The 24,388-nt window shown below is 42.5% G+C and overlaps 1 protein-coding gene across 2 annotated transcripts in view; it reads right to left on the bottom strand.

Moving 5' to 3' along the window:
• LOC140207196 (NACHT, LRR and PYD domains-containing protein 6-like) overlaps window positions 1-24,388 on the bottom strand; it is a 68,038-nt gene that overhangs the window by 32,243 nt on the left and 11,407 nt on the right. For both annotated transcript variants that reach the window (XM_072275557.1, XM_072275558.1), the window contains exons 3-5: window positions 7,556-7,732; window positions 2,566-2,784; window positions 846-1,097 (exon numbers count right to left, since the gene is read on the bottom strand). In XM_072275557.1, coding sequence (XP_072131658.1) covers window positions 846-1,097; window positions 2,566-2,784; window positions 7,556-7,721 — 637 coding nt within the window. In that variant the 5' untranslated portion in view covers window positions 7,722-7,732. The remainder of the gene's footprint in view (window positions 1-845; window positions 1,098-2,565; window positions 2,785-7,555; window positions 7,733-24,388) is intronic.

Below are 24,388 nucleotides of genomic sequence, written 5' to 3'. Positions count from 1 at the left end.
TGTCATCACACCCCCAATCTTTGTGTCATCACACTCCCAACCATTGTGTCATCACACCCCCAAACCTTTGTGTCATCACACTCCCAACTATTGTGTCATCACACTCCCAACCTTTGTGTCATCACACTCCCAACTATTGTGTCATCACTCCCCCAATCTTTGTGTCATCACACTCCCAACCATTGTGTTATCACACCCCCAAACCTTTGTGTCATCACACTCCCAACCATTGTGTCATCACTCCCCCAACCTTTGTGTCATCACACTCCCAAACCTTTGTGTCATCACACTCCCAAACCTTTGTGTCATCACACTCCCAACTATTGTGTCATCACTCCCCCAATCTTTGTGTCATCACTCCCCCAATCTTTGTGTCATCACTCCCCCAATCTTTGTGTCATCACTCCCCCAATCTGTGTCATCACACTCCCAACTATTGTGTCATCACTCCCCCAATCTTTGTGTCATCACACTCCCAACTATTGTGTCATCACTCCCCCAATCTTTGTGTCATCACACTCCCAACCATTGTGTCATCACACCCCCAAACCTTTGTGTCATCACACTCCCAACTATTGTGTCATCACTCCCCCAATCTTTGTGTCATCATACCAATGGACAAACAATTGGCACACAAATACAAAATAGAGAGTGAACTAGAATCCACCAGAGGATGATTTCTGTTCATCACTTGTCTATATAGTGTGGCGTCTCATGCCCCGACATAATTCAGTAATATGGACCAGCAGAATCGGGTGATTTCCTCTCACGAGCTTGCCTGTCATATCTTATTTCCGAAAATAAATAGTGCCTAGTTTGTTCAAATTTAAGCACAACAGACTCACCCACTGCAGTTTTCCTCGCACCAGAGGCGTCTGTTTCTCTGTCCAGTAACATTAGTGTTCGACCTTTATCCACTATATTGTCTCCACTGACACCTGTTCCAAAAGAGGTGCTGTGAACAATATCTGATTTCCACCCATAGCCTGGGCCGAAATTGTCACTGGTAGATTTTCTCCTCCTGTTTCTGTTGTATTTCTCTTCTCTGTCTTGAACGTCAGGGAATGCGGGAGCGTCCGCCATGGCCCAACCAGACCCTTCATGGAGGAGATGTAAAGCTAGGATTAACTGCAATGGTTTGACTGGACTGGGACAATTAGCAGTAACTGCGTTAGAATTACTTCTTACATAGAGACGTTGTACAACAGTGATTGTAATGAAAAAAATAACCACAATGCTCCCTGTGCTGCTTAGCTTGAAGCAAAATGAAAATCAAGACGTAAGAAAGAAAAGCAACAATTCGCGTCCTAACTTCTGAACTATAAGTATACACAGATGACGTAATCACGAGAATAGAATGGCCTGATATATCAAAGCTACGGTATATCATCGCTCGGAAATTGTCAACTGTCTTCAAAGGGAACCCTGAAAAGACACTTTCGATGTGTCAGATGGATTACTTGCACAGTCAGGGAAATTATTGATGGAAATTAAACATCTAAAATGAGAGAAATTAATACGCTGAAATTTGAATCAAACAATAAAAAAAGTTAGAGGCACCCAAGGAAATTTCAGAACATCAGAGCAGATGAAGTGCCTTTCACAGGAAAGGCTAAATTCTCCAAGTTGAGTATTCCTTGCGTTTTCATTATTTCATTACCTTGAGCAATTCCGTGACGTATAGTCGAACGTTTTACATGAACACAGCGTTTGGTTATGTTTAACTTCGTTCTATTGCTGGGACTAAGTCTATAATGTTATTTTGTACCCTTTTACCTGTACATCGTGTCAAACTCCAACAGTGTACAAGGAAGATCACTGAAGAGTTATCAACGAGTGTTTGTACTCCACTAAATTGTATCTGCCGTGACCCAACAGTCGACGCTTATGATAGTGGCAGACAAATACAGAGAATAGCTCGCATTTTTCAAGCGAATATCCTTAAGTTACACATCTAGGCCTAAAGACTACAAGAAGCCTACACTAATCCCATCTTCTTGCTTGCACGTTTGCATAACCTAACATCAATCCCGCCACACGCTCTTCCCCTTATTCTACTGCCCACACCTTAACTGGATCGATTTATCGAGGCCAATTCGTCATTTGGTAACATCTGCCTGCAGTGTGGAGATCCAACGTTGGCGTCAAAATCCAAATACTCCGTTAAGAAATGGCTGGTAGTCAGAAACAAGCTCAAATCGCAGTCAAGGAGAGGCAAATACACAACGAGCTATATTCAGTTTGAATTAGTGTGGTATTTTATCTATATTACTCTCTGGATTCCCTACTGGCTCCAGTTGGTTGACTTTTCTTTTTAAAATAGCGTTCATGGCCCCTCCTAAATGAATGTCGTTTGGTACACAACTAAGCACACGAAATAAAATGAAGAACAACGCATTTAAAATGCTGGAAGAAGTTCCCAGGTCAGGCAGCATCTGAAGAAATGAAAACTCGTACGCACTCCGTCTCCACTGAAACAGTCATACATGTTGACACATTAAAATCTAATCTTAACTACAGGGGCTTTATGAAAATACGTTTTATGAAAGTAGATAGCAAACATACATTCGCTTCGTTCTGATGTGTCCAGCTCTTTTTTAGGTGCGGTCAGCGTCCGATTTTCAATCATTCTACTGGGTACACTGCCGTCAATAGTTTTGCCCACGATATGAGAGGCACTCTCATGTCCTTCATCTACATTGGCTTCTGCGGTCTTAAGGGTTTCCTGCAGTTGGTTATCCGCTTCGTTCCTGCTGTCCGGACCAACACTGGTTCGGAAGGTTCCTGGGAGGACAAACAAAAATATTACTTCAATACTTCAACTGTAGTGGGGAAATGGCAGTGAAGTGTGAAAGTTCAACGCAGTGTGACACGGCTAAATCCATAATAGATTTTTGGTAAGAAATTAAATTGGATAGAAGAACTAAAGAAATGCAGTACGTGCATAGAAGCATAGAAACATAGAAAACCTACAGTGCAATACAGGCCCTTCGTCCACGAAGGTGCGCCGAACATTTCCTTACCTTAGAAATTACCTAGCGTTACCCATAGCCTCTATTTTCCTGTGCTCCATGTACCTGTCGCTGGCATCACATGCCATTCACTCACCACTCTCTGCGTAAAAAATGTACCCCTGACATCTCCTCTGTACCTACTTCCAAGCACTTTAAAACTATGCCCCTCGCATTTCAGCCCTGGGGAAATGCCTCTGACTGTCCAGACGATGAATGGCTCTCATCATCGTGTACACCTTTATCAGGTCACCTCTCATCCTCCGTCACGCCAAGGGAAAAAAAATGCATCTATACCTATGAACTGCTACATGGAAGACCAGCTTGTCCAATGCATTTTTTGGAGTTTGCTTTACATCCTTAAGTCCCTGCTGCAGTATATTGGACACAAACAATCACTTTTAAATAACTAGTTGATGACGACTTTAGTAATGCCATTTGCCTGCGTTTGGACCATACCCCACTAAACACTTTCGACGCAAGTACCTAACCAAATATTAATTAGAGGTGGTAATTGTATTTCAGAGGTAGGACGAATTCCATGAACGGTTTGTTCAAACAGACGTACAAACATTCAAGGCTACATTTAAATGCACTGCAGACAATCTTCCTTCCAATGTGTCCAAATCTGTTTCCAGCGAGGACAATGTCCGACATCCATTCCCGAACATCGTTATACCGATGATACTTTTGGCACCAGTGCAGTGCACAATATGAGGCGAAACTTCTTCACGTTGTTTCACATTACTGTTCTACACTTCTGCCGCCGCAACTCGGGTTTCCTTTGATCTCTGCAGTGCGATTGGCAGCCATTTTGGGTCTGATACTGGGGCCTTTGAGAGATCCGGCAGGCAACTAGTATGGACATAATTTCAATGATGATTTGAGCAACAGATAGACAGACAGGTTAAGGGAAGGTGTAAAAATAATATGGAGGTTTTCATGATATCCTTAATATAAACGGTGATACCTTTAGTGCAAGAGGTTTAGATGGGATGGATAGTGTTGGTTGTTTCCAGGAGAGTTACTGAACTCAACATGCAGATAGTACAACAGGAGGAGGGGCTGTACTGGATTTGACGTTTGGTAGTCAGCCTAGCCAACTGAATCACCTTCAGTGGGTGGGCAGTTAGTGAACAGTGACCACGACTCATTTAAGTTTTTAGCTAGCTACGTATTTTGCGAGAGAGTATTAAATTCGAGCATGAAAATTACGACAGCATTGGGCAAGAGCTTGTGAGATTTAAATGAAGACATTCGTTTATGGGCTAGACCACATCCGGCATGTTAAGGGTGTCTAAAGACAAACTAGACAGAATTCAGACCAGTTATATTGCAGTCGGATGGAAGGACAAGTACTGCAAGGTAAGACTACCCTGGATGCTGAGAGAGGTGAAGAATTTAGTTGACAAGTAAAAATGAAAACATGTGAATTTTAGGAAGCTAGAATCGACCGGAGCCCTTAAGGATTATAAAGAAGCAAAAACAGAACTGAAGAACAGAATCAGGAAAGCCAGGAGGACATTGACAAGGATGCTGCCTGGATTGGAGAACATGCCTGAAGAGAATAGGTTGAGTGAACTTGGCCTTTTCTGCTTGGTGCGACGGAGGATGAGAGGTGGCCTGATGTAGGTTTGTAACAGGAGAGGCATTGATTGTGTGGGTAGACAGAAGCTTTTTCCGAGAGCTGAAACGGCGAGGACACGAGGGGGCATAGCTTTATTGTGCTTGGAAGTGGGTGCGGGTGGGGTGTCAGAGGTACGATTTTCACAGAGAGAGTGGTGGGTGAGTGGAAAGCACTGCCAGCAGAGTTGGTAGAAGCAGAAACAAGAGGGTCTATTAAGAGACCAAGATAGGCATATGAAGCTTAAAAATATAGAGGGGGAAAGTAGTAAAAGAAGTTCTAGGCACTTTATAGAGTAGTTACATGGTTGGCTCAACATTGTGGGCCGAAGGGGTTTGTAATGTGCTGTGGATTTATATGTTGCTCGTTCGATGTTCCATGTTCTATGCTCCATATTCTACATGTCTGGGTGTGAGTGATGTGGGTGAGGTCCTTAATTAGTCACAGGTAGATTAATAATAAAATGTAGAGGGATACAGATAAATATAAATGTTCACCTTGTTGGCATGTGTATATTTCGCGTATCACCTGGACCGAAGGCACTTTCCATGATCTATGCTTCTCTATGATTTTAACTGATGCCTCCACAAGGCAGAACTTTTTCACATTAAGCTTTAATGTGTTCCTCGTCACCAGTTATTTCATATAAAGCTAATATTCATTCCAATAAAGAAGTCACATGAAACGACTTATTTGTTAGCATGTCTATTTGTTTCTTTCGTGTACATTGCATTCTTCTTTTCTTGCATTCTGTCATTAATTCGCTCCCTTTTTCTTTCATTTCCTGCTCTTTCGTTCTCTGCATCCTTCCTTCATTCATCATGTCTTTCGTTTCATTGCTTCCCTTTGAGCAGTGATGTGAAGAAGAATCAGGGAGTTTTAATCTATTCATGACATCGAATATATGCGTTTTGTATGGCACAGTTCCTGTTCATGATTTAAGCAGATCTCATTCAGTGATTTTAAGGGCCACAGGATGATTACTGCCAACTTTTCTCAGAATACTGTGTGTGAGCTTCATTCCCAACACCGCTTTATTAATTCTTCAATTTCAGGTGAAGTTACAGAGAACAAACAATCTTGATGTCGTGATTTCCCATTTTACAGAACGTAAGGAGTTACAGAAGCAAGAGTGTCTGCAAATTAGCCACCTGGCAAGGAAGCACAAGGTTGCGATTGTGGGAGATGTTAATATTCCAACACATAGACTGGGAAACCCATTCTGTAAAAGGGCTGGATGGTTAGGAGTTTGTAAAATGCGTGCAGGATAGTTTTTTTTCAGCAATACATAGAGGTACCAACTAGAGAAAGGGCAGTGCTGAATCTCCCGTTAGGCAATGAGACAGGTGAGGTGACAGAGGTAGGTGTTGGGGAGCACTTCGGGTACAGTGATCACAATGCCATTAGTGCTCCTCCAGCCAACCTCGGCCCAAGGTATGGTAACAGCTTTCAGGGACTTGAGCCTTAATAGCTAGTGGGGGAAGTGTTTTAATGGCTGGTATTTCCCTTTGTAGCGTGTTTAATTGGAATGCCCTGATTCTTAAAGTGATTTTCCCACCTGGCAGAGCATTGGTGCAGGTGGTATTTTGAGTCAGGTACAAGGTGCAACCAGGGTGAGGCTGGTAGCCTTGTAGGGTGCAGGGAGGTTGGTGGACTACTGTAGTGTACTGGGGGGGGGTGACTATTGGGTTTACAGTACTGGGCAATCGTACTCTGTGTTTTATGTATGACTTCATTAGAAGATCGCGGGAGTCATACTAGTCTAATGATTCTATCATCACAATTTTCGAGGGGTGGAGTGTCCTGCAGGGGTCTTGCCTACTTCTAACTTTAGAAAGTGATTTCCGTCGTGATTGGTTAGCTTAGGTAATTCAGCTGCTTGGGTAACTGCCTGGTTTTCAGTTTCAAATGAGTATATAAAATAGCACATGGTAGGCGCTTGCTCGATTCTCCCTTTGTCTAACCCTTGCAAACTGTTCAGGACAAATTTGTCCCATTTTCGACATTTGACAGCAATACAAGCACCCTAACTTCCATTGTTTTAGCCGAAATTTGAAGACGTCTCCTAAAGTGACCCAAAATGTGCAAAAATAAAAATATTTAACAATTTTATACTTTTGTACAGGTGCTACAAATTTTTTGTACATTGAGGCTGTTCCGGGTCACATTTGACCCGCATCTATTGAAATGGATTTTAGATCTCTGAAACATTGATTAAAGATTAATTACCCATTTATTAACGTCAGATGGGCTATTTATACATTCTACGTCTATCTGTGGTTCCAAATTTGGTATAGACACCTGTTACGAGGGGATTCTTGGGCTGGATAAAATTGACCCAGACCATACTGTGAAGGTATAGAAGTATGTAAGGGTTAAGACTAAGTATATTTGTTGAATGTCCGTATGGCCTTGAGTGTTCAGCTTTGTACCGTCTATAACTTGGGGAACATGGATGTTTTGTCGATTTTTGCTGCTTGTAAATAAATGGTCAGTATAACTATTCGCAGAGACTGCTTTCTGTATCACTTGCCAGGCCCACAAACCTGACTGTATCTCCCACAATGGTAAATCAGTTGAAAGCACAAGCAGTAAAAGGCTTATCAACTTGGAATTGAAAGGATGGGACTGGAGGGGAGACATATACCATTCTGAACTGTTCCCATATTCATCGCATGAAGGTCTGATCTTTTATGCCATTAAGGGCGAGCTCAACTACTCCAGCCTTTTGTCGCATCGAAATATGACAAGCAGCTGTGTAGCATTCCGGGAAAAAAAAGATGTGGCCAGCAGATCCTGAAGGATAATAAATGCTCAGAGACGGGGGTATAAAGCGGAATGCATAGTTGACCGTTTTAAGTTTCAAAGAGTACTGTGGAATTTGCCGCACCGACCAATTTCTGGTCGGCTGTGTACTTACTGTTCAGTTCACGGCTGTGGACCTCAGCACGGTCTCTCGAGTCTGTAACGTTAACTTCGTGTTTATCGTCATCAGGCTCGGGTTTCACTGGCAGACATGGAACTGGTCCCACCAGAAGCATAAGCAAGACGAAATTCAGCATAAATCTGGGCTTGAACTTTCTCATCCTTGGTATATCTGTCAGCAGTAGAAAATACAAAATAGGCTGGTCAGTGTGCTGCACATATCTTGAAAAATGACAGTACGTCATTATTGTCAAACACATTCATGCAGGAACTTACTGTCTCACATTCGGTAAGATACCGATTAATAACACAGAATAGCACAGTACGCTTGCACGCCAATTTACCGAACCAATTAATCATAATTATGTCTAATTAGAATAATAAATTCCATCTCAACCAAGCCCATATACCACCATAATCCACTACCCTTATCACATATGCCCAGGCATAACAATGAACAGAAAATGAGTAGTCCACTCGGCCCCTCAAACATGCTATTCCATTTACGATGATTATAAATGATCTTACAAATCTTACATCTCATCATCTGTGCCAGTTCACCGTCGAGTTTAACTCCCCCATCGTGCAATCATTTGACTGCTCGGTGACTGCTGGAGGTATCTTGACACCTTGACACTATGAACCCTCATGGTTCACAGAAGAATTTCCTAAGCTTCTCGTGTCTAGATGATTAGTTACTACTACTATAATATTTATTATTATCATTTATTATAATTATTGCTAAGTGTGTTTTAAATGTTGCTGTTGTAACAAAATTATTTCTTACTCGGGATCAATAAAGCTCTTATTATATTATTTTTTCAGACTAATTGTATTACGTAAGAGTTTGGAGAACATAATGAATATAATGCATTTAATTGTATATAGGAGCTTATTAATGTTTTATAATTAATTGTATTGATAATTTTCATTTGCACTCAGTGTCTGACACTTCTCGCTTTAGTGTCCAACAGTAATCAGCCCACATTGATGGATTCCAGTTGCCGGGATACCACGACCGCAATGTCCTTCTGGAACCTTTCAGCGTGCTCATGAATGACAGCACCACGATTTGCTGGGAAGAAGTCTAAACGGGAATGTAGAAAATGCATCTTTATTGCATCATGGTTTTGGATGTCTGTCAACCAGTTTGACGTAGGTTGGTGCTCTGTACTGTTCAATAAAATTCTGAACAACATCCTTGAATGCCTTCCAAGTGATTTTCTCCAGTTCCGATTGAAGTTCTTTGATTTGCCTGTTATTGATGACGTGCATGACTTGTGGACCAAGAAATTCTTTCCTTATCCTTTGTCATAAGTTATTTTGGGAAACCTCTGTCCGAGATATCGAAATCCTTCATCTTCTTTCTTCATCACTTTTACAATATTTTGCATGAGCCCCAGTTTTATATGAAGAGGGGGCAATAATAAATTTCTTGGGTTTACAAGTGGCTTATGTGCCATACAGTTTTGCCCAGGATGGCTTACAGGGTGGAAAATCCTTTTAGTGCATTGCTGTCGTGTAGCAGGACATCTGTTCAACTGTTTGGACGCTTGATCAGAAGATGACCTCGGAGGATTCGGCAGCCAAATGGTGGACTTGCCGGCTCTTCACCCCTCGTAATTCCTCCCTCACGTCTACACCCTTCGACCGCACAGGGAGAAGCTGCTGCAACTCACTCTGTAGTTTATGCAACTGTTGCAATGAGCGAATGAAGCGAACCCAAGTGCAGGGCACAGGCACAGAGATTGAGGTAGGATGCTTACGCGGATGTGAACGTTGAACAGCAAATAGGAGGGGCCTTGACACAGAGAGACGGAATTTCATAGGTAAACCTTGAAACTGGAGCAAAACTTAGAACGCACGGTCGTAAGCGGCCGGGAAACGTTAAATACCACACAGACAAAGCCAACGATCTGGAGACTAGCAGTTGTAACGCCGGGGTTCTCATGCTGCAGGTCTTGATGGAAACCAGACGTGTCGTCATCAAAGAGAATTGGAAACATATAGGAAATTAAAGGTCGGAACCGTGGCAATCGGGGCGCTATGACCCGGGCTGAGAACAGCTCAGTCTCAGGCAGACGGGGGAGGTGATTATCACACACGCCGGTTACGATCAGGGTGCCCTACATACATAAATGCGAAAAGCTTTATAATTCAATCCAAAGTATAGCAATAAATGAACAAAAATCCCACGAAAGCACTTTAACGCAAGAACAATGAAAAGCGCTGGTCATTAGGAATGCTGGGGCGGGATGTAGACCAGGCACTCCCCACCAACCCCACCCCCTCCGGTAGCCACAATATAATTGTTTATGTTCATATCATAACACACAATGCTGGAGGAACTCTGCAGGCCAAGCATCATCTATGTAAAATAGTAAACGGTAGACATTCCGGGCCGAGAACCTTCATCAGGAATGCAGATGCCAGCATTTGCAGATCTCCTCCAATAAATTTATATCATGGAGCGAATAGTCAGAAATGATTTGCCAAGTTATACGCTATTTCAACAGTTACGGAGATAAAACATTTAAAAATACTTCACAGTGTCTGCTTGTGTGTTTTTGTGTGCAATTCTGCGCGATTCTGCGTGTCTACGTGTATGCGCGTTCAAGAGAAACCAGTGACTAATGGGATCAACGCAGTACATTTTTTTTTCCCTCGGCATGGACACGGGGATTTGGCGATACCCAAATTGTACTTGGACAGAAGGGCATTTATGTGCATACCCGGATATTGCAAAAGTAGCCGATAATGCAGGAAACAAAGTGAACTGCATCACAGCATGCATTGACTGAGAAACAGTAACATAGTAGGAACATCGTTACGGAAATGGATATATAGTAAAATCAGTGAACGTAGGTTTAAGACAACAGGAATGAGTTTGAAAGGAAATGTGAGATCATGATAAATATATATGCCATTTATGGTAAAAGGTAATCCCGGTATAATATTGTATAAAATATATTAAAAATAAGAGGACATAGATTTAAGATGATAGAAAGGACCTCTGAAAAAAATATGAGGGGTACAATATTGAGATGGAAAATGGTTGATATCTGAATCAACAGGACAGGGGATTTTGTAGAATCAGATGCCATTGCTAAATCTGATAGATTTCAGGGTGCAGGGTGATAGATTTCACCCTGCAGTTTGACAGGGAGAAGCTAAAGTCAGATACATCAGTTTTGAGTAAAGGGGATTACAGAGGCATGAGAGAGGATCTGGCGAAAATTGTTGGGAAGGGGACGCTAGCAGGGATGTCGGCAGAGCACCAATGGCTGGAGTTTCAGGGAGCAGATCGGGACGCGCTATATAGAGTCCAAAGAGGAGGAAGTATTCTAAAGTCAAGATGACTAACAAAGGGGAGTCAACGCCAACATAAAAGCAAAAGAGAGAGCATAAATTAGGGCAAACATGAGTGTGAAGTCAGAGGATTTGGGACTTCTTAAATAACTTAAGAGTTGAAGAGAAACTGGCGGTGCGACGTAGCGTGCAGTGGCCATTCCGGGATGAATATCCGTTATCTGTCAAGTAGGGTGCCATGCACAATCCTGATTTGATAGAGACAGACGCGAGAAGCACGGAGGAACATCTGCTGAGACTTCTGAAATGGCTGTTTCCTTGCCGTTGTTACTGTGCAATAGAGAATCTCCGGAGGAGAAGTCCCCGAATCCTCGGCTTTGCCTGTTGCTTAGCGGCCGGGGACGGGGTCGAAGCGCTCGGCAGGGATGGTGCTCGGTGCTCGGTATCAGAGGGCTGGTCGGAGACTCGAAGTTTTCGGACGGGCTCAGGGTCGGCTGTGGTCGGGTGCGTCCAAAGCATCGGCAAGTTTTCAGCGCTGGAGGTTCATGGCATATAGAGTTTTCTTCCTTCTACCGTCTGTGTGAGAAGATGGGGCTTTCGGGACTTTGAGACTTTTTTTTACCGTGCCTATGGTCTGCTCTTTATCAAATTACGGTATTGCTTTGCACTGTTGTAATGCAAGCATTTCTTAATGCTCGCATTACTAAATGACAGTAAACGAGGACTGAGTGTCCTCATAATCTAAAAAAACAAGAAATGTGAAGGGAAACTGGCCAATAATATCAAAAATAATATTTTTTTCAGATATTTAAAGAGTTAAAGGGAGGAAAGAGTCGATATGGATGGCTGGAAAATGATTCATCAGAGATAATAACAGGGTATAAGGAAATGGCAGATGAACTGAATATGTATTTTGCATCAGTCTTCGCTGTGGAAGAAACTAGTAGTATGCTGGAAGTGTCAGGGACAGAAATGAATGCAGTTGCCATTACTAGGAAAATGTAGCCATTATTGCACGTTGGAAGGACAAACCAAGGTAGAACATGCAGGGTTAATGGTAAGGCAATAAGGAGTGCAGTGGAACAGAGGGATCTGGGAATACAGATACAAAATTCCCTAAAAGTGTCGTCATAGGTAGATAGGGTCGTAAAGAGAGCTTTTGGTACATTGGCCTTTATTAATCAAAGTATTGAGTATAAGAGCTGAAATGTTATGATGAGGTTGTATAAGGCATTGGTGAGGCCGAATCTGGAGTATTGTGTTCAGTTTTGGTCACCAAATTACAGGAAGGATATAAATAAGGTTGAAAGAGTGCAGAGAAGGTTTACAAGGATGTTGCTGGGACTTGAGAAACTCAGTTACAGAGAAAGGTTGAATAGGTTAGGACTTTATTCCCTGGAGCGTAGAAGAATGAGGGGAGATTTGATAGAGGTATATAAAATTATGATGGGTATAGATAGAGTGAATGCAAGCAGGCTTTTTCCACTGAGGCAAGGGGAGAAAAAAACCAGAGGGCATAGGTTAAGAGTGAGGGGGGGGGGGAGTTTAAAGGGAACATTGGGGGGCGGGCTTCTTCACACAGAGAGTGGTGGGATTATGGAATGAGCTGCCAGACGAGGTGGTAAATGCGGGTTCTTTTTTAACATTTAAGAATAAATTGGATAGATACATGGATGGGAGGTGTATGGAGGGATATGGTCCGTGTGCAGGTCAGTGGGACTAGGCAGAAAATGGTTCAGCACAGCCAAGAAGGGCCAAAAGGCCTGTTTCTGTGCTGTAGTTTCTATGGTTTCTATGGTTTTCTAATATGGCGAAACAGGATTTCCCTGTATGTTGGCAGTGTTACCATGGTGATTTGACAAATTCATTCGTTCATATGAGACAACATATTCCAGTAGTTTGATTATGACAGAATAAGTACCCACCATATTCCATATCCAGAGAATAAAATTCTTTGAATATCCTGTAAAATATTTTTGCTTGGCAATTTAGTATTTGAATACGTTTCAACAAGCGTCCAGTCCTCTCGGAAACATGAACTCGATTGTCCTAATTCTCGCTCCCCCTACCCCAGAAGCTCCCAAGATTGAAACTGCAGCTTTCGACTCAAAGTTCAGAACATTGTTGATATTTGGTATGCACTTACTTGGGAGAGTGCCAAAAACACTGTCATTGTAGCGTTGCAACACAGCCCTGCAAAATTAGAAACAAGCGAAAATCTGCAGATGCTGCAAGTCCAGGTAACATACACAAAATGCTGAGTAAATCCAGCAGTCCAGACAACATCTAAGCAAAAGAGTACAGTCGGCGTTTCGGAGGCAGACCCTTCAGCAGCACGGTAGAAAATAAAAACAAATGAAGGGTAGATTTAACAGGTGGCGGGGGGGAGAGAGAGAAATGCCAAATGATAGGAAAAACCGGGAGGGTGTGGGAAGTTGATTGGTGACAGATATACAGGGCTGGAGAAGGGGGGATCTAACAGGAGAGGGCAGCGCGGTGATGGAGGAAATAAAAATGGTGCAGGAGCACCAGAGGAACACGGTGGGCAGGCAAGGAGATGAGCGGGAAAGTGAAAGGGATGAATGGTGAAAGAGGGGTTATTACTGGAAGTTCGAAATATTGATGTTCTTGCCATCAGGTTGGAGGTTACCCAGACGGGTTTAAAGCAAGGACTCTACTTCAATCCGCCAGAAGAAGAGGGCCATTCATGTTAATTCCATTTCCCTTCCCATCCCGATGTCTACACATGCCCTCATCTACTGTTGTGATGAAGCCAGCCTCAGGTTGGAGGAACAACACCTTATATTCCTCTGGGCTTGCACTACTCAGCCGTTGTAAACATCCAATCTATATCTATTCATTCTAGGTCTTTCATGATAGGTTTCAACGAAATTCCCCTTCACTCTTATCAGTGAGTACAGGCCCAGAACAATCAGAAGCTTCTCATATGGTAACTCTTTTATACCCGGAATCGCTCCCGTGAACCTTCTCTGAACCCACTACAATTTCAGCACATCCTTCCTTAACACTACCGCCCCCTACCTTTCCTCGTAACTTCTGCAGACTTGACCACAAAGCAAGTACTGGCATATAACATAGAAATGAAGTGAACCCAACACAGACCTCTCTGGAATACCACTAGTATGCGGCAGCCGGCAAGGAAAAGCTCCATTTTTTCTTACTCTTTGACTCCTGCCAATACTCTATCTATCCTTGCACCTCTCCTGTAAAACCATGGGGCCTTAACTTTCTTCAGAGGTTTTGTCTGGCACCTGTCAAAGGCCTTCCAAAAATCCAAGTGCAGGACCTCCACGAATTCTCCTTTGTTTGTCCAGCTTGTTCATTTTCGAAGACGACAATAAATTCATCAGCCAACATTTTCCCTTAAGGAACCATGCTAACTACGGCCTATTTTATCATGTGCATCAAAGCACCCCAGAACCACATACTTAACAATTGTCTTCAAAATCTTCCCAGTCACTGAGGTTAGACTAACAGGCGTATATTTTCCTTTCTTCTGGTTCTCTCTCCCTTATTGAAGAGTGGAGTGTTATTTGCAATTTTCCAGATCTCCGGAACCAGATAAGAATCCATTGATTTTTCCCAGAGGTCATTACCAATTCCTTCACAATCTCTTCAGCCACCTCTTTCAGAACCCTGGGGTGCAGACCATGAGCTCCAGATGATTTTTCTAGCTTCAGATCATTCAGTTTCCCAAACACTTACTCCGTTGGAAAGCCTGTTTCATTTGCTTCTGCCTTCAGAATAGCTGATATACCCTACTGGGTCCAAACACATGCTGCTCGAAAAGGCAAATTTGTGAACATTTTACAAATTACCCCTCCTCAGATCCATCGACAATCTAATAAGATTATAGGAGCAGAATTAGGCCACTTGGACAATCTAGTCTTCTCCACCATTTCATCATGGCTTATCCATTTTCCTTCTCAGCCCCAACTCCCTGCTTTCTCCCCGTATCCCTTCATGCCCTGACTAACCAAAAATCTATCAACCCCTGCCTTAAATATACCACATGCCCTCCACAGCCACCTGTGAATTCCACAGATTCACCATTCCCTAGTTAAAGAGGTTCGTCCTCATCTCTGTTCTAAAAGATACTCTTCTATACTGACGCTGTTTCCTCGGCTTGGACTCCCTCACACTAGGAAACATCAGCTGCACATCAAATCTATTAAGGCTTTTCAACAGGTGATACGTTTCAATGAGGTCACCCCATCATTCTTCTGAATTCCAGTCGGTACAGGCCCAGAACCATCGGGCTCTGCTCATATGACGCCATTCAGTCCTAGAATCGTTTTTGTCAACCTCCTTTGAAACCTCTCCACCGCCAACACATCATTTCTTAAATACGAGGCCCACAATGGCTCCAAATACTCCAGGTGATGCCTCTCCAGTGCTTTATAAAGCCTCAACATTACAAATTCGTTTTTATACTCTCTTCGTTTCGAATGAATCCGAGTATCACATGTGGCCTCCTCACCACCGACTGAACCCGCAAATTACCCTTCAGGGTGTGCTGCTCGAGGACGTCCATGTTCTGCTGCATATCAAATTTTTGAATTTTCTCTCTCTTCGGAAAAAAAAGTTTATCCTGTGTTCCCAGACTACCAGCATTTGAAATCCCCCGTGATTTATTTTGCAGTTCAAGGATCCCAGTAGTTTGAAACCGGCTGGAAAACGTGAGAGTACCGACATGATAAATGATTTTCACCACTAGTGACATTAAAGATTAAAATAAACAACAACTACATATGAAGGGTATGGGAAACAAAGGGAGAGGTGAATGTCCTGGCCTTTTGGCTGAGGATTTTCTATTTCTTTAGTCAGAGTTGAACTTCCAAAAGAGAGGAAGATAGCTGAATCACGTCAGTAATTAGACTCCAGAAGAATAAATATCACTGAGAGTCACATCAGTAGAAAACTGCTGGAAGGCAGCCTGAGGGACAGGACCTATTAACATTTGGACAGACAAGGATTGATTACAAACAGTGAACGTTCACTTGTATGTATGATTTGATGTCTCATGATCTTGATTGATTATTCTTTTTTAAAGAAATAAACTGCGAGATTGACAAGTGGATGTTGCCCACAAGATCAATCATCTCAGGTTGATCCGGCAGGTTAGATCAAATTGGTTTTAACTTGAGCTTACAATTTCAAGGTAAAATTGATTTGATGTTATGGGCAAATTGGTGGAAGTGGTATAAGCTTTTTTTTTAAAATCAGAATAAGGCTTTACAACCAGGAGTGAGCTATTTCGGATCTCTATTGTGCTCTGATCTTTACGTCAATGGTAAGATCAGCAAGTTTGCAGGTGACATCAAATTGGACAGTAAAGAGGCCCAAAAACATCGACTGTCCAGCCTTTTCCATAGATGCTACCTAACCTGCTGATATCCTCCCGCATTTTATCTGTGTTGCTCAGAGAAGAAGCACTTTAGGGTTTTACACATGATGGTTGCCCACCGTGAAGGTGAGGATGGGAATTCAGACAGAGGGAAAAACAACCAGGTATTCATCCAATAATACCTTAAATGTAAAAATCAAAGCCGCATCCACCACTTCAGCAGGTCATTCCCTCTCAGACCAGGTATGTGTGATTAACGTCCACCTCGGGTTCCCTTGAAATATTTCACCTTTCATCCATGCACCATGACATCCATTTTTGGTATCACCGAATATCAGTGGGAAACGACTGCTTGCACTGACCCATCAGTACATCACATAACTCTCTATGCATCTATCAAATCAGCACCCTGCCCCCCCCATTCTCAGCAAAGAATTTGCCTTCAAGTCGAAAATGACCATCCAGGCTGCAGTTCACAAAACAATTACACCGGTAATTAAACTGCCAATTAAAAGAACAAAGGTCATCAACCTCATGAAACTTTAATTTCAGGCTCAAAACTCGGGAGTTCTCCACAGTGGCTGGGATGTGTTCAGTGCACTGCCGGAAAACAGCCGTCACGGTAAGTTACCCGACACTCTGCAATTAGCCAAGATTGACTGTTCAAAAGGTGCAAGGCTTCAGTAGCAACAACGAACAGAGAAAAGAAAACGGCCGGACAACAGCAGTGAAATAATTTAACTTTCACTCTTAAATAATTACCGGTAGAAACTGAGCAGGTCAGGCAGCATCCATGAAACTAGAGTGATTTATTTAAAATAAGGCAGCACATGAAAGTCGTTTGTGTATGACTGAATAAATGACCAACACATTAAATTGCCAGAGAATAATAATCCTCTAATGTCCAATTCAAAAGTGTTTGTTCTGTAAGTTGATATTAAAATAAATAAATACATACATTTCAACAGGTCGTCAAGAAAACATTAACTGGATTACCTTATCTCGCCTTCCTCCCACACACCGCCTGACCACTGCTGGACAGTTTTAGACTGAGAAGTTCAGAATATTACTGTCATCTTAAAAGATCGAATTTCAGCTCTTAAACATTAATTAGGAGGCGTTCCAAGAATAATGTATCACGGCAGTGTGGCAAAGCAACCCTGAAAAGCTATATATTCAATTGATGAAGGAAAAGAAAAGTTCACGACAACGTTTTTAATCATCTCAGTGCCGATACTAGTGCGAATGCAAACGTGCTTTATTTGAACGGAGGAAGAGAAAACGAAATGGATTTCAGATAAAAAATGAAATTCCGCGGATTACTAAACGCCAGGTGTTCTGCAGGTGCCGAGAAAACTGAAGCAACACACACGAGATGCCGCAGGAATTCAACAGGAGAGGCAGAAGAATAAACAATGGACATTTCGGGACGAGACCTTTTATTCGGACTGGAAATAAGTGCGAAGAAACCTGAAAAGGGTGGGGGAGGGAAAGGCGACAGAAGTAATCAGGCTAAAGGACAGGTAGGAGTGGGAAGCGGCGGGTAAGGTTTGAAAGCGAGAAGCTAGGATATGATAGTTGGTAAGTGCAAAGGGCTGATAGGAAAAAAAAGGAATCTGATAGCAGGGCAGAGTGGACCATGAGAGAGAAGGTCTCGGACAGGAATAATGAAACTCTTCGAAAGATTTTCCATCATAATAAGGCAGTGTGTGATGCAGAATAAATGGGCTGAACAATAGTTCATTGATTTTAAGCCATATAAATATGCAGTGCTGCATTTTAGATGAGAATGAACATGCACAATGGCTTGCAAGTCCTTACACTTCTTAAGAATGTGTTTTACGTAAAATGTAAACATACCCAGTTAGAAAATGCGGGTACAAGGTGAAAGGATGCTCTCTACCCGTGGCCGAGCAAAGAATACATTGCTCTGCAATAAATAAATGACAAAATTTCCTATATGATGATTTGAAAATAAAGAAGAAGAATTCTAGGCCCTTGGTGACAGAATTATGTATCGCTGTTAGCTACAGAGGAAGTGCCAGCCGAAGTTGTATCGATAATTGAGAGGGCGGCAGGGATGCACAGGGATCTGCAGAATAGGGAGCCCTACTTTACTGGGGCAAGAAATAAAAGGGATACTGATTTACACGAATTATGAATGGCTCGTTCATGATGGATTTTGAAATATTATTCAATCCTATGACCAAATGGACGGCTGTAGATATTACCGATGTGGACATTATTAGAAACGCCTTTGACAAGAATCCGAATAATTGTCTGGCCGGGGAAGTTAAAACACACTTCTATCGATGTACCGTGGAGAGCATTCTGACAGGCTGTATCACTGTCTGGTATGGGGGGTTGCTAATGCACAGGGCTGAAAGAAGCTGCAGAGGGTTGTAAATTTAGTCATCTCCATCTTGGGTACGAGCCTACAAAGTACCCAGGACATCTTCAGGGAGCGGTGTCTCAGAAAGGCTGCGACCATTATTAAGGACCTCCAGCAATCAAGGCATGCCCTTTTCTCACTGCTTCCACCAGGTAGGAGGATAAACACTCAGCGATTCAGGAATAGCTTCTTCCACTCTGCCATCCGATTTCTGAATGGATATTGAAGCTTTGGACACTACCTCACTTTTTTGAAAAACTATATACAGTATTTCAGTTTTTGCACATTTATAATTTTATAATTTATTCAATATTCGTACACAGTAATTGATTCACTAATTTATTGTTATTGTTATTATTTTCTCATTATTTTTATTATTATTTTCTCTTCTTTATAGTGGCATGCAAAAGTTTGGTCACTCCTTGTCAAAATTTCTGTTACTGTAAATAGCTAAGTGACTAAAAGCTGACCTGATTTCCAAAAGGCTTAAAGTTAAAGATAACATTTTTTTTAATATTTTAGGTAAGATTACTTCTTTATTTCCATCTTCTACAGTTTCAAAATAACAAAAAAGGAAAAGCGGCCAAAGAAAATGTTTGTGCACCCTGCTTAGTAACAAGCCCTTTGGCAAGTATCACAGCTTGTAAACGCTTTCTGTAGCCAGCTAAAACTCTTACAATTCTTGTTTGGGGGATTTTTGCCCATTCTTCCTTGCAAAAGACTTCTAGTTCTGTGAGATTCTTAGGCCGTCTTGCATGCACTGCTCTTTTGAGGTCTATCCACAGGTTTTCGATTATACTTAGCTCGGGGGACTGTGAGGGCCATGGTAAAATCGTCAGCTTGTGCCTCTTGAGGTAGTCCATTGTGGATTATGAGGTGTGTTTAGGATCATTATCCTGTTGTAGAAGCCATCCTCTTTTCATCTTCAGCTTTTTCACAGACGGTGTGATGTTTGCTTACAGAATTTGCCGGTATTTAACTGAATTCATTCTTCCCTCTACCAGAAAATGTCCCCCTGTGCCACTGGCTGCAACACAAGCCCAAAGCATGATCGATCCACCCCCGTGCTTAACAGTTGGCAAGGTGTTCTTTTCATGAAGTTCTGCACCCTTTTTTCTCCAAACATACCTTTGCTCATTGTGGACAAAAAATTATATTTTAACTTTATCAGTCCACAGGACTTGTTTCCAAAATTCATCCGACTTGTTTAGATGTTGCTTTGCAGAATTCTGACACTGAATTTTGTGGTGAGAACGCAGAAAAGATTTTCTTCTGATGACTTTTCCATGAAGGTCATATTTGTGCAGGTGTCTCTGCACAGTAGCGCTGTGCACCACACTCGAGAGTCTGCTAAATCTTCACGTAGGTCTTTTGCTGTCAAACGGGGGTTTTGATTTGCCTTTCTAGCAATCCTACGATCAGTTCTCTCGGAAAGTTTTCTTGGTCTTCCAGACCTCAACATGACCTCCACCGTTCCTGTTAACTGCCATTTCTTAACTACATTATGAACTGAGGAAAGGGTTACCTGAAAATGCTTTGCCATTTTCTTATAGTCTTCGCCTGCTTTGTGAGCATCATTTATTTTAATTTTCAGAGTGCTATGCAGTTGCTTAGTGGAGTCCATGGCTGCTGATTGTTGGGACAAGGTTTGAGGAGTCAGGGTATTTATAAAGCCTGACATTTGCATCACCTGGCCTTTCCTAACAATGACTGTGAAAAAGCCATAGCCCTAACAAGCTAATTAAGGTCTGAAACCATGGTAAAAAATATCTGAAAGCTCAAATCTCTTGGGGTGCCCAAACTTTTGCATGGTGCTCCGTTCCATTTTTTTTTCACTCTCAAATTGTTCAAAACAAAATTAATGCATTATTCTTGCTTCAAATGTTGAAAGCAATGTTTCATCTTCAACTCTATGACTTTTGGAGATCAGTTCTTCTTCTACTCTGTTAACTATTGACAATAACAGAAATTTTGACCAGGGCTGCCCAAACTTTTGCATGCCGCTATATATTCCATTGAACTGCTGCTGCTAAATTAGCAAATTTCACGTCACGTGCCAGCTATACTAAAGCTTATTCTGATTGTGATCCAATTTAAGCATGATGTCTGTGGAAAAATTGACTTGGAGTTAGAAAAGACGGTTATGCCACGGTCATATGGTCTTCTGGTCTCACACTTAATCAGAACTTGAGGATAACTGGTGCGTCACCAGAAACAATGACCCATTTCTACAGATGTACTATGGAGACCATTGTAACTGGCTGTATCACATTCTGTTATGGTGGGGCGGGGTCTACTGAACAGGATCAAGGCAAGCTGCAGAGTGTTGTAAATTTAGCTACCTCCATCATGGGTACTAGACTTCATGGTATCCGAGTCAAGGAGTGGTGCCTCAGAAAAGAGTGCACATCACTAAAAACTTTTACCCAGGACATGCCTTGTTCTCACTGTTACCATCAGGTTGGAGGTACAGAAGACTTAAAGCACACACTCAGCGATTCAGGAACAGCTTCTTCCTCTCTTCCATCCGATTTCTTAATGGACATAGAACCCTTGCACGCACCTCACTACTTTCTTTTTTCTTTATTTTGTACCACTGATTTAATGTATCGTATATATAAGATATATAAGGCGTTGGCCTCGCGATCTGAAGGTCGTGTGTTCGAGTCCCGGCCAAGGCAGTGTGTTGCGTCTTTGAGCAAGGCACGTAAACACACACTGCTCCAGTCCACCCAGCTGAACATGGGTACCTGCAAATGCTGGGGGTTAGCCACGCTTTAGACTGGTGTCCTATCCGGTGGGGAGTCCCGCACTCTCAGTCGCATCACGCCACTGAAACCGCCATAAGCACCGGCCTGATGGTCCACAAGGCTCGGGACAGACTTTAACTTTTTTATTAGCTAAGTATATATACACAAACACAACGCAGCACGGTTTTCTTTTTCTCTCTGTTATCATGCATTGCATTGTACTGCTGCCACTGCGTTAAAATAAAAATCATAGCAAATGCAAGTGATACTAAACCCGACTCTGATCTTCTGTCCTGTTCTTACCACCCAAGTGCATGAAAGGCATGCACTTGAGATAGCACTGCATCTGATCAGAACTTTCCCACTTATCAGCTACTTTGCATCTCTTTCCAGCTCGGCCTCGCACGCAATTTACGGTCCCTCCCAATCTTAGGTATGTTATTTTTTAATTTCCTTATCCAGATTATGAATGTGTCCCATCGATGTCTGAATTCAAAAGCTCTGATCCCAGTGGCACCTCGCAACGTACTGCAAGGTTGTTGGACATAAACAGCACTCCTGTTGGCCAAACATTTCACAACATTCATATATCAGCACCTTACCACCGAACGTGCATTATCCAATTTTGCATGCTTAGAATTTTCATGGAAAATAATCAGAATACTCTAAAAGTAGAAATAAGCAGCATTAACTGTACTTTTCTGCTATTTTATTTGCATACACGTATATTACCGAATGATTTCGCATGAGTGTTTTTATGCCCACAAATCTACATTCCATTGTCCTTGTACAAGTATATCCCTCTCGTCCGGATGAGCTACTGTTTCATATTTGCAATCAACTCCCAGATTGTCCTATCACTAATGGTCATATGACCTTTATTTTTCCACTTCTCTGCAATCAATACTGTAGGGCTACATTGGCCACCATCTATTTGACTGTAGCAGTTCAAGAGTCCACAAAAAATATATATCGCGTTCCCTCTCACCAGTTCTGCTTCAGAGACGGGAACTTGAGTCCGTTCACATAAATTCTGCCTGGTATGCTGATCTGATGTTATGCAGAATCTCTGTCAGACATCGGTCAGACCTCACTGGAGCATTGTGAGCACCTTGGGTCTTTTGCGAAGAAGGGTATGCTGGCTTTATAGAGGGTGCAGAAGTTAACGATAATTCCGCCCCACGAATGGAACGGTCAATTTATGAGGGCCGTGTGATGTCTCTGGGTCTTTAACTGCTGGTTTACAGGAACTGGGACTGAGGGGATGGTAGGTGTCTTATAGAAACGTTCCGAATATTCAGAAGTCCAAGAAGGAGTGTACGTGGAGAGGATATTTCCGATAAATGGGGAGTCCAGGACCAGAGGCCACGGGCTTAGAATACAAGGACGCACCTTTCAAAACGGAGATGAGGAAGAATGCATTTATTTATTCATTTGAGTATTTAGTTAGTTATTGTGGACTAGTAATTACTTCATTACCTATTTATTCAGTAATAGAGTGCAGAGTCGGCCCTACTGGCCCTTCAAGCCACGTCTCCACAGCAATACACCCACCAACAACAACAAACCAAATTAACTCCAAGCTAATCACCAGACAACTTACAATGACTAATCAACCTATTCGTTGCATATGTTGGACTGTGGGTGAAAACTGGAGGGCTCGGAGAAAACACACGTATTTCATGGGGGTAGGGGGACGCACAGAGACTCCTGGCATAATGGAAGTGAACTCCGAACTCCAGAACACCCTGAGCTAGATTAGAGTCACACTAGCCGCTACGCCACCGTGCCACCAACAAAAATGTACTTCCTTTATTTTATTCTATTTAGATGTAACCCCCTGGCCAGCCTCAGGGTCGCTCGGCTCGCTGTCATCTAGGGAATCAGCCCTCTGCCCCGCCAAACTGGGTAATAGTTTGTGTGGATGCTGTGTGATGTACCCCACCCCGCCCAAATAACAGACAATACACCAGATACGATTAAATGATTTACAGTTTATAGATATTACTGAAACTATATAATTAATAGAGAATAAAATATAAAAGGAAAGCAAAAATCGCCACACTTATCAAAGTTCAATCTCTTCGTGCACAAACACTTGGAGCTCAAGACCCTTCTTCTTCACCCTGCGACCCCTCGGACCGCCTCGACAGGCCGCCTGGGACCAACAACGGTGGTCGACCAGACGCTCCACACGAGTCCGTCTCCGTCTTCTCGCCGAATGCCCCACTCGGGGTCTGACCCCGTTAACGGTCTCGCAGCACCTGCTCCATCCTCTGTCTCTCTCTCTCCCGCCTTCTCCCCCAAAACCCCGCGAATACAGTATCTTCAAATACACCAAAAACATAATAACTATCCCAATTGGTTCATTTGCCCTCATATCAATAGATAATACAAAACAAACCGCTAGCGGGAAGGACTTCCTCAGTGTTTAACATAACAAAGAAGCATTCCCAAGTATAACATAACAAAGAAGCCATTTTAATTAGCCTACACAGTAACATAAAAGACAAAACCCCCTTACATAGAGATGCAACAAGAACTGTGCCTTTCCCAGCAAGCTGTCCATTTAACACTGGCATAATTTCAGGACAATTTACAATAGACCTTTGAGCTACCAACCTGTACAACAAAGGACATTGGGAAGAAATCGGAGCGCACGAGCGAAACACACGCCTATGACAATGAACAAATTCCTTACAAATGATGCCGGAACAAAACTCCGTTCTCCAGAAAACCATAGAAACATAGAAACATAGAAAATAGGTGCAGGAGTAGGCCATTCGGCCCTTCGAGCCTGCACCGCCATTCAGTATGATCATGGCTGATCATCCAACTCAGAACCGTGGACCAGCCTTCACTCCATACCCCCTGATCCCTTTAGCCACAAGGGCCATATCTAACTCCCTCTTAAATATAGCCAATGAACTGGTCTCAACTGTTTCCTGTGGCAGAGAATTCCACAGATTCTCCACTGTCTGTGTGAAGAAGTTTTTCCTAATCTCGGTC

This window comes from Mobula birostris, chromosome 13 (assembly GCF_030028105.1).
Source record: "Mobula birostris isolate sMobBir1 chromosome 13, sMobBir1.hap1, whole genome shotgun sequence".
Taxonomy (NCBI): domain Eukaryota; kingdom Metazoa; phylum Chordata; class Chondrichthyes; order Myliobatiformes; family Myliobatidae; genus Mobula; species Mobula birostris.
This window is presented reverse-complemented; position numbering and strand designations above follow the sequence as displayed.